We start from the raw sequence: 12,349 nt of genomic DNA on the forward strand, positions 1-12,349 counted from the left end.
AATTTTTAAATTTATTATTAAATAAAAACTTTTTCGTAGGAACAACATCGCCAAACGTTTCTTTCGCCGGTGTTTCAACAAAAGATTTTAACTCCTTCCTCGTTCATTGAAAGTGGAAATTATTTTCATCCCTACACGTTAATTTCTTTTAACAGGAAAAATATATAAGAAAGATTTATATACTTCAAAGATATAAAATAATTCTGAAAAATTCAGATTTGCTATCAGGTTTAATCGAGGGTGGGATTTGAAAATGAAGTTAAAAATACTTTAATGAAAATATCTTTCGTATTTGAAAAAAAACTATTCCTATTCCCGAGCTACAGGTTGAAAATATTTTCATCATATAATGTCCTGTTCCATCATACGAATTATTTACAGAAAAATAATACAAATAATGCTAAGGAATAGACTTATAAAAAGTATATTTTTTAATGTATAAAAAATAAAGCTTCATGAGATGCAGTCTGAATGGGAAATTAATGTTTTTCCGCTTTCCGATCCAAAAAAAAAAAAGATTGAATCAAATCTTGCTATAAATCAAATACGATTTTTAAATTAAATTGTTTGTGATAGAAAAATAGACGCCAAAACACTTACAGACAACAAGATTTTTTATCTAAGATTTCTGTTACTCGACTCAGGACGCAAGTCGAGAAATATAAAAAAACCGAAGTTAATTTTTTCCCCGTGATATTAAAAAATAGGCAACGAAATACAAAAGAGCTTTAAAAAAATGAATAAATTTAATAAAAAGGAGTGACGGTTAGAAACTGTTAAACATTATAAACAATGAACGCCGACACAACATTAAACCGACTTGGACTGCAACATAGCTGAACTAATAAACTGTTACAAGATTTGGACTACGCCGTAAATTCTTTTTCATCAAATAACTTACAACACAATATCAGACTTTGAATCTTATCCTAAACAAGTTGCCAAAAATTTAAAACGCGTAACAAAACACTCGCTAATTCTCTGTTTTAACAATTAATAAACAATGCGACTTAGAAATTCTACTTCCAAGTAGTAGGACAATAATGTAGGTAGATGTAAGTAGCTACACATTTACAGCATTTTTACGGACACCCAATCAAAGGAAAAAATCTTCACATATATAAACAAATTAAATTAGTCAAATAGTTAAAATGAAAGCGAACAGATTAAATAAGGGCATTCGTTAATAATTCAGACTAAATGATTCTTATACTCAAATTGATGATTTTTTAATAAACTAAAAATATCAAAACAAAAAAGAATAAAATTGATTAATACAATAAAAGAATGAATTTTACTTAATTTTTACTGCTATTTAGAAAACACTTGAAATTTAAACAATAACTTGAAAAAAAAAATAGATAATTGAGAATTTAGGATGAAGTAAAAAAAAACATCCAGGATAAAATATTAGCTTAGATGAAAAAGGAATATGATGACATCAACCTAGTCTGAAGTTAAAATATTAATTCGTGAAAAATGTTTTTATTTCACAATTTTATCTTGGTTTAACAACGGGAACAACACTGATGAGTCGTATCATTTTCTAACAATTCTTTTGCATATTTTTCAATACTGTCTTCAAATTCGAAAATTGAATGAAAAAAAAACCACAATTTATGTACGAGTAATATTTGTAACATCATCTTCAATTTGAGTTTTATTATTCGTTAGTTTTCTTTACGATAGGCAGCAAGTTTTTCTATATATTTTGTACAATATGTACAGTAAATAATTAAAGACTTGAATAAATTAGAAAACAAGAAAGCGTTAAAAATAAATCCCTTTCGGCACGCCGGAAGGCGGAGGTAGATTTCACCTCACCGGTGCTAAGTAGGGAACAAAAAAGATTTCCACCTTAGAGTTAAGAAAAACTTCAAATTTACTCGATACAATGGTTACATGTAAAAAAAAGTTTCACATGTTTAGCATAACACAAACCCCATCTTCTTACAATTCCAGTAACATTTTGGTCATCCCTTGCCGTAAGGGTTGGTCATATCAAAAATTGTTTCAGACAAACGTTCTAGGTCGTGTTTAGAGGATTAACGACCACTTTAAACCGATTCGAAACTGAGTCTGTTAAGGGAGGTATTTTTTTTGTCTTCGAAACCCAATTTCTTCCACCTCCTAGGCCAATGGTTGGTGATATCAAATAAACGTTACTAATATAAGTTTTAGGCCATTATCCACGGAATAGTAGGTACTTTAAAACGAATTCGATATTTTACCTAATAAGAAAGTTATAGCGATATTTTGTTATTTTCGAAAAAGACCCCCATTTCCATCCCAATGGTCCGATTTTGCCCATTAACGAACTCGACCGAGATTTTGGGTCGTTATATTTATAAAGAAAGGTGCGTGTCTGTGTTTATAAATAGCTGCGATTTTAATTTGATATGAACCTTGGTTCTACGGTACCATTTAACATTAACAGCAGACCGTACAAACCGCTTACTAGACAGATCGCTCAGGCAGAACGAATAAATCGAGTGCGTGGAAGGTTTTAAACTCGTAAGAATTAACTTAAACAAATAAATAGACTTAATCCTTTTAAGGACAAGGTAAACATCTGTAGTTCTTTTATAATTACATTAAACCCAAACAAATAATGAAAAAAATATTGACTTTTAAAGATTCTAAGTATAATTTTAACATGTTATTTAGTAATAATTTTACTAGATCACATATTAACTTCAAAGTTGTCGATACCAGTTGTTTCAACACAATCTATTGCGAAGTTTCGTTTTATTGTGTAATGATGTTTACTTTTGTACTGTAGTCGCTTTTGTTAGTCTTTAAACACTGTTCTCATTTATAGATACAAATTCTTATTTTTATATATTTCTTTAGCTTTATATTTTCCAAATTAATATTTACGTATTATTCGCTGAACAACGACAGGTACGAGTTAGCAACTAACCTGACGTAAAATAAAATATTTTAATGAACACGTAAATAATTAATAAATTACGTCGATCGATGTAGTTTACATAATAATATATTTCAAAAATAACGAATGCCGAGTACTTTTTAAAGCACAATAATAAAGAAGAAAAATTCTGTAAGTTTACGATAACCTTCAACATAATTAACATTACTCGGTGAAAATAGATATAATTTAAATCCTAATATAAACTACTAACATGTAGAATATATACTAGACGCTTATTTCAAATTTTGAAGGATAATTTTCTTTTTAATTTTTTAAGACTAGAAGTAAATAAATCGTATTTAATTGTTAACACCGCACGTTTACTAAACCGGTTAAACATTTCTCATATAACTTCAAAACAGAGACCTGATTACGAAAGGGTATAAAATATTAATTATTTTATTGTTATAATATCTTTCCGATAAACTTAATAACAATTTATTAACGAGTGTAAACCTTTACGTATCAGTCTCTATATATCCATCTTCATCAAAAAGACAAGAAATAGCTGTCAAACACATTTCTATTATATGTATGTATACACAAACGGCCATTTAACCTATAGAAAAATCATAAAGTGCCGTTCATAATAAAAGAACAAAACATTTTGTAGGATATGAAAAAAAAATTATTAAAATTATGTATTACCAATAGAAATGAATAACCTTACCTCTATACTAAAATATCCTCTATCAACATAATCGCCTAGGAAGAGGTATTTGGTGCTAGCCGGGGGACCGCCGACTTCGAACAATTTCATCAAATCGTAGAACTGTCCGTGTATGTCCCCGCATACTGAAATTAAAAATAAAATAAAAAAACTGTCGTTAGAATGTTTTTTTTTTAAATACAAACAACAAAAGGTTACTTCAATACTGTTAGTAAAAACAACAAATCCACTTAAAATTACTACGTTTAAAAGTGCTCCGGTCGAAACAAATAGAAAATAAAAATACACACCACACAATACAATTTTACCTAGTAAATATTCTCCCAAATACGAGGTGTGATCAAAAAATACGGTGAATGAATTTTTATAGCGGCAACGGCCGACGCTAAATCCATATGCTGTAATAAGTCCAATAGCGTGATCAACTGAGACAGGCAGGGACAAGTTGTAACACGTTCGAGCTTGCCAGTCAGCTGCCAGAGCCGCTACAGTGAGGTTGTGTTTATCGTGTCTGACGCGCAACATGGATTTTGAACAACGTATTAACATTAAGTTTTGTTTTAAGTTGCCAAAAAAGCTCACGAAATGTTAGAATCGGTGTACGGCGATAATGCGGTAACTTTGAAGACAAGTGGTATGACCGATTTAAAAACGGAAATGAGTCTGTTGAAGACGAGCAGCGTGTGAGACGTCCAGTAACCTCAAAAACATTTGAAAATGTGCAAAAAGTGGAAACAATGGTTCGTTCAAACAGGCGAATGACTATTCGAGAGCTATCGGAAGACCTTAACATCTCGTACGGATCCGTTCAAAGCGAAACGACGTACAAAGAAAGTGACCAGAAAAATGGACCAATGGCTTCTTCTTCACCACGACAACGCGCCATGTCACACCTCACGTCTCATTCGCGAGTTTTGGCCGAAAAAGGTGTTCCTGTCTGTCCACATCCGCCATACTCACCAGATTTAGCACCATGCGACTTTTGGCTCTTCCCAAAAATTAAAACTGTGCTTAAAGGAAAACGTTTTGACACCGTTGCTGACATTGAGAGGGCCACGACCGAGCAGCTGAAAGCCCTTCCGAAAGACGCCTTCCAGAAATGCCTCCAGTTATGGAGTCAACGTTGGGATAAGTGCATTGCTAGCCAAGGACAGTACTTTGAAGGAGATTAAATCGAATTATATGTAACCTTATTACTTTTTTAATAAAAAATTATTCACCGTATTTTTTTTCACACCTCGTATAAGAATTCTGATCGTCAATTAGTTAACAATTAAATATCAAAACAACAATTAACGACGAATGAGGTTTTTATTACAAACACGATAAGATTATACCCGATATAATTAAATCCTGCTAACACCTTACTAATACAAACGACAACTGAAAGAAGAAACAAAAACCGTAATTATCGGCACAGATTTTCCAAACAAACATTTTTTTTTCAACATAAATTTGTTTAAATCTTACAAATTAATTCAGAAAAATCCGATTATTTTTGTAAAATTGCTAAGTACAGAGATTTTTAAAATTTGATGTTTGAATTGCAAAAGTTGATAAGTAATTTCATAGTATTTAAAACTAATAAATGTTCCAATGACGAAAGATAGAGCGTTCTACTGCTGGTTACGCGTTTGATATTTTATAACTTATTTTGAAATATTAAACGATAAAGAACGACTACAATCGACTCGATTAAACGATAACGGACTAAATTGTCTAAGATATCGAAAACTAAATGAAACACGAGCGAAATTTTGGTGTTAAATTAAAATTAAAATTAAAATAACATCTGTAATGTTCATTAAGATAATCGTTAAAAGAATTGCTTTTTAAAAATATAAGCGACAATTTATTATACGTGTAAATTTATTCAAGCGATATATGAAAATTAAATTAAAAATACTCTTCATCATTAAGTATCCGTCGGTTACGACTATATCATAAATTAGCTTAAAAAACCTTGATTTACTATTATTTTCTTTCCTAAAAAGAAATAAACAATACGTAGCAAAAAAAGAAATATGAAGGTACATGACGGATAACAACTGTAGAAATATTAAGGAGGAGTACACAAAATATGTATTTTAATTTTAGACGTTCCATTAGCAAAGGATGTAAAAAGAGAAAAAAGGAGTCGGCTGTAACGGGTAAGAAGTTAAGGGATGATGCGCAGGGGTGGAAGCGGAGAAATATTGAAGAGCTGTAGGAAAGGGTGAGGAAGGAGATGCTGTTAGGCGAAGTGTGACCATCCAGGCCGAGTTGTACACGCAACACAACAGCTATGAAGTTCAATTCTGTAATGTTGCCGTCAGCTAGCTCGACCGCAGCAACTCTCTCGCGCTAGCGCGAGCGAGCGCGCGCGCGCTTGCGATGTGTTTTCGTAGCCGATGTGCCGTGGTCAATGTGGCTTTCACACCCTGTCCTTTTCACAATACCCACTCACGTTCGCGTACAACGTCACCGCCCTTTTATATTCTTCAGCGGTACAAACAATGACAATTACTTTCCATTAACAAGACTTTGAACATAATATTCTAAATAACCCTACCTTCTCTTCGAAACATTCTGTGTAATTATTAAAATGAAGAAAAAAAAACTTTTTCTATAAACACAGATGCCTTGTCAAAACAAATTTATAAGTAATTACATCAAATCTATTTTAATAAAAAAAAAAAAAAAGCTAAAAAACAATCAAATTAAATCCAGGTCACTACACTCATCGGTATATATATATATAGCTACATTAACTTGTGTCACGTACAGAGTGACTTTTAATAGCACATTTAATCGAACAGAAAATAAATGCGACAACGAAATTTTGGCTTCTTCTTATGAGAGTGACACGCATCGTTCCAAAGTAATATATAAACTACACTAAGTTAAATTTAATTTAACTTAATAAAAAACAAAAATCTAACTTAAAGAATTTTTAACTTATCTAATCTTTTAAATAAGCGTCGAATTACAAAAATTAAACGTACAAAATTGAAATTTTAACACAATTAAAAATATAGGGAAATTTAAAAATAATTAAAAAAGTATTTTCTTCAATTTAATTTGTGACGCGAGGTCAAAGTTAATTCTGTTATAATATAACAGGTAAGAAAAAAAAGGTAAATTAAAAACCACTCTATGAAAAAAAATCCGTTCATTTACCTGAAACGTAAAAGCAAACAACCTTTATCCTGATAAAAATGTGAAAAAAGTAATTTGAAAATACCGTCGAGCATGAATTAAGATTCACAGGAATGTTTGAATACGTAATATATATTTTTTACCTTGTTTTCTCAAATCATTTTTTTTTTTGTTTAACGCGAAAATATTTTCTATACTAAAATACAATCTCTTATACCTATAAACAATTTAATATTAAAGTAATGATTCAAAAAAATCTCAAATCGTGAACATAAATCAATCGTTTATGTTTTTATCGTTAAAAATGTTTCACTTAACTAAAGCGGACCAAAAAAATGCATTTAAAAAATAAAGAAGAATCATCAAAACGGCGAGAAGTGTAATATGGTAAAAAATAACTTTGATAAAAATTAAAACTGGGAATCTCCTCTTTTTGGTTGGTATCGTTAAAAAAAAAAAATTAAGTAATACGATAAAATGTATGTAGGGCGTATAATACAATACACGTAAAATAATAATCTTAAGTTACGTACCACTTTAATACAAAAAGATTCAGCTGCGGTTTTAAGATTTGAAGTAATAACTAGACTATTAGAATAACCTAATGTGTACGATAAATAATTCACCGTGAAAAATTTGTATTACTTCGTATAAAAACAAAACTTGAATTTATAAATGTTCGATGATACTCGAAAGAATTATTTCACGTTGGCAGTTAGGTGCAATATTTACTCCAAATACTTCTGCTCATGAAAGATGATAGAAGACAAAGAAAATCTTACAAGCATGCACGTAAAATTAACTACTAATTTATTTATACTCTGATTAATAAACGGTAAAGATAACTTATAACAAGAAGCGTATGTAATATAAACAACGGAAAATATCTTTTTACGAATTTACGTTAAACTTATAAGTGAAATTTATATTAGCATTCAACAGTAAATATTATAATAACAGAAATTTAATATTATAGGATACTGTAACAAGATCAATATAAAATATCAAGGTAACAGGTTTCTTTCAATTAAGAAAGAAAGAGAAAATAAAGAAGAATCTAGAAGGAACTAAAAGGGGTTCTTTTCTTAAAATAACAGGTCCGTTTAACGATTTGTTCTTTGTAATAAAGACAATGGCCCTTCCAAAAGCTCTTCTTTGACCAGAAGATTTACACGATCTGAATAAGAATTTATAGACAAACGTAAGGGCGCGGACGATGAAACGTTTACGTTTCAACAATATTAAAGTGATAAGTCAGGTACTGATTTTGCTGGCCGGAGAATGTAAATACTACCAGGGACCGGCGGACAGAGCCAGTATAGTTCGGCGCAGTCGTGATAACAAGCGATAACAGAGTAGTTTTTGTAGGCCGTGTTTGACGCGGTTGACAGCTCTGAAGAATACGTCACGAGTATACCACTGTGGACAGTGGATGAATACAAGAAACTGTACGTTGAGTTATTGTTTAACAGAAAGAAATAAGTGACAGTTTTCTATTTATTCATAAAGTGTAAGGTAAGTTCTTTTGTAAACAGTAAAAGTAAAAATATTTGCAGAAAGTGAACGGTATGAAGTTTAGACTTTTCTACTGTTATCTTGTTGTTAATGTAATTAATTTCTAAGTCTTCATAAACGTTTTTAGTAAATCGGACTGTATTAGTATACATAATTTAACTGTAATTAAATAAATTTTGTCTTTTTATTTGAATTATTATTCCGTATGTTATATCTGTTTATTGTCATCATTATTATTACGTTTATTATTTATTTTATTTTTTGTTTTTACAGTAATAAATTGCATTTATAAGAAATATTTATGTTTGTTAGTATAACTCTCAATGTCCTTGTCGAACAACGAACACATACTACGTTTACAATTTTTGCTTTCAATTTTTTTCTCAATAAATTACAATACAATGAATGTTAACCTAGAGATAACAGATAAATTAAATAAATTTATCTATTTTACACTAGAATGTAACTTAATTTAAAAATAACAGAATCAAACAGTGACAAACAAAAAAAATCAACACACTGAACACGGCGTAATATTGAAACAACCCGAGTGTAAATACTACTAGTGCGGTTGTCTGGATATGTCACAGAAAAAGATATAACATTAGAAAACGTACGGAACGAGGCTAATCTTAAAATGGGTTACAAAGTACTACAGGGAGGAAAAAATTTACGGCTGGCTAGAGAAAAAGAGCATTTCCACAGATGGGATAAAATGACAAGATCCGCAACTTTTCAGCAAACCTCAGGAAAATGTCACCTTGTTTTACTCTTTCTTATCTGCAGTCACAATCTTCCTTGAATTACGCACGCGCAAGTAAACACATACACACACAACATTAAATTCTAATTATTATCTTGAGACGTGTAACTGCAACAAATATACACTTCGATACAGTAAAAAAAAAAAATTATTTAGTACCAAAATTTCTGTCTGGATAACCAAATATTTTGTTCGATACTACAAATAATTAATATAAATTTATTTATTTAACGCAGAACTTTACTAATTGTTAAATAACGATCCTTTTAAAAATTATACCGAAAATCTTTTGTTACAATAAACAAAGATCGTTTAAAATAGACAGAAAAATGATAACGATCAAAAATGAATGTTTTGATGAAACTGAATTTACTTCTGTGAATAATATTTTCACGTAATTTAATTTAATGTCAAATACAAATAATTTAAAGCATAATTAAAATCAGAAGTCTATCACCGACAGATAAAAGAAAACTGTAATATTTTAAATATATTAGAGATTTTTTTTTTTAAATGGTGACTGAAATGTTATCTAAACATAAAATGTAGCCTGATAATAATTCTAACACCAGAGAAGTAAAATATTATTAATTAAAAAAAATCGCTAATCAAATATTCCGTTTTTGAACCCGTAACATTTATTTAGTAAAAAACCCCCGCAATCACTACTAAAATAAAGGACTATTAAAATATAATATAGGAATATTGTATTTATAGGACTATAGATATAATATAGTCCTTTATATTTATATAAATATAGTCCTATTAATAATTATATATGTAGTTTATAGAGTCCTTTTATAGAACTATAGATATAAGGACTATTAAAATAAAGGATCAAATAAATATTATTACAAAACAAATATATAAAGCTGATCTCCGTGGCGGAGTGGTAGCGTCTCGGTATTTCATCCGAAGGTCCCGGGTTCGAATCCCGGTCAGGCATGGCATTTTTCTCATACGCAACGTAAATATATATATATATATATATATACACACATACTCAAATATAGCAATGGCGAAGCATTGCCGGGTCAGCTGGTAATAAATAAATATTTTTTTCATATAAGTAAACAATTGTATGTCAGTTACAAAGAAACACTTTAGCAACTGGGAAACCGTATCATCCTGTTAGGTTTGTTACTCGTTCCCAGTGATGGATTCTAGCGCACAGAAATACTAAAAGGTAATAAGAGATATCTTGAGACAGAAAAATGAAGTGTTTTAATGAGTCAACATTTTGAGTTACCGATTTTTTCTCCGGTACATTTCTCACGCTTTGAGAAAATCAACCTACAAACAAAACTAGGATGCAATTCTGCAATATACGTGTGTGCGCGTGCGTGCACGCATTGCCGTCTAAAACTATGCAAAGAGGAACGCTCTTTTTCATGTCGCATGTAACATCGCGAAATAACTGTTTTTCTTTTGCTAAAATTTATCATTGTTTAAAATACTTTAAACATCACAAATAAAAACTACACAAAAAAGAGATAGTTAAGACCAATTAATTATTCATGACAAAAAGATTCAGTTTTGCTAAATATCCTACAAAATGGATTTTAGCAAAAATTGCAAAAACCATTCAAAACAATTTAAAACTGTGTTTATTCTCATTTAAACTTAAATCGTATATTATAGATTACACTAATTATTAGGGTTTAATTAAACTGCTGTCTCAAGAGAGTCCGATCTACATTAAAATAATTAAAAATAATTTTATGTCGAATTACAATTGGGTTTACAGGATGCTGTAGGGGCAATATAATCCAAATAAAAAAAGCAAGTAGGGAAAAAAAAATATATATATATATACTCGGAGATGAAAACTTTTTTGAGACTGCTATTATTTAAAAGTACAAATTAGTAGAATTTTTATACAGTCATAAACGATTAGCGGTTTTCTTGGAAGTTATTTTTAAAAATCTAATTATAAATTCTAAAACTACAGGAGGTCATTTGTTACACTGCTCTAGACTCGAAAGTTATTAATAAAATTAGAAGCGGCAGAAAGACAACTTTTGAATTATTTTTTCTCTACTTCAACTTTCCATTCACTATAGAGATGAAACTTTTCTATAAATTTTCACACCGCACCTTGACTACAATGAATACCAAGTAATAATTATATTTTTACGAACAATATACACGATCATATATTTTACACAATGTAGCGAAAAAAATGGCTCGAACATTAAAATTAATTATAAAACTCTGTAGAAAACAGATTAATCTTATTCGATAAGTGTAAGAAAAGAAATAAGGAGTCTTTAAAAAAACATTTAACAGCGGTCGTATTTAGTACTAATACTGCTTAGTCGTAGCAGCTTGAGCAGTGAAATGATAACCAAATTATCATTTTTCCTTTAAAACAACAATAAAATTAAAATACATTAAGAGATCAGTAAAATACTAATTCGAACGTAGTGGATTTAAAAATAAAAATAAAATGATGCCAACTGTTAAATCGACTCTTATGAAATTATATTAATCGTTTTATAAAATAACATGAACATCAGCACAATGTTACAGCCGTTTTGCAATAATAGGGTAAAGTACGAATTAAAACACTCTTCATCTCGCTTTAAATTAAAAAAAAAATATTGTCGCTCGAAGAAAAGTTGTTCCACTCCAAACAAAATTGCAATATTCAAGATTTTCCAAGAAGAAAGCATTCTGTTTTATTTTTAAAAGAACGTAAGAAAAGACATCAGAAAAACAATATATGATATAACCACGACCGTTGAACAACTAAAAGAAAAGAAAAGGGAATAATATTCTTTAATAAAGAAATTGTAAACAAAAAGTTTACGTTAAAATTTTTCGACGAGTTCAGACAGTTTAAAAGTTTACTGACGTTCAACACATGACATTTCTCCCTATTCAAAAAAAGTTGTTATTAAATAAAAAAAAAATCCCAACAGATATTCTTTATTGTTAACCTTTTAAAGGTAAAAAAACTCTTGCGCAGTTCTGCGCAAGAAGACCGACTTTTAGTTTCGACGTCCTCATTGTTTCGTGGTCAGAAACGCACTGATTTTCAGAATACGATGCACTACACAGTTTGATTAAAGAGTAAACCGTAAACACAAGCATCAAGTTTCAATTTACTTATCGCCCTGACTCACTGCGTAAGCGCGTGTGAAAAATACACCGATTCAAAGTCATCGTAACTTAAACTGAGGTTATATTGGACCTCGACTAATCTTCATCAAATTTTTACAAGCATAAGTTCAGATACACAAACTCCTACAGTATATCTAAATTTCAATGAAATTGATAGAGTAGTTTTGGAGATTTTTGAGCCAAATAGTTAACACAGGAATGA

General features: G+C 30.1%; 1 protein-coding gene across 5 annotated transcripts in view; it reads right to left on the reverse strand.

Moving 5' to 3' along the window:
* LOC142322336 (serine/threonine-protein phosphatase 2B catalytic subunit 2-like) overlaps positions 1–12,349 on the reverse strand; it is a 552,551-nt gene that overhangs the window by 221,323 nt on the left and 318,879 nt on the right. For all 5 annotated transcript variants that reach the window (XM_075361295.1, XM_075361299.1, XM_075361298.1 and 2 more), the window contains exon 3: positions 3,606–3,730. In XM_075361295.1, coding sequence (XP_075217410.1) covers positions 3,606–3,730 — 125 coding nt within the window. The remainder of the gene's footprint in view (positions 1–3,605; positions 3,731–12,349) is intronic.

This window comes from Lycorma delicatula, chromosome 3 (assembly GCF_047948215.1).
Source record: "Lycorma delicatula isolate Av1 chromosome 3, ASM4794821v1, whole genome shotgun sequence".
NCBI lineage: Eukaryota > Metazoa > Arthropoda > Insecta > Hemiptera > Fulgoridae > Lycorma > Lycorma delicatula.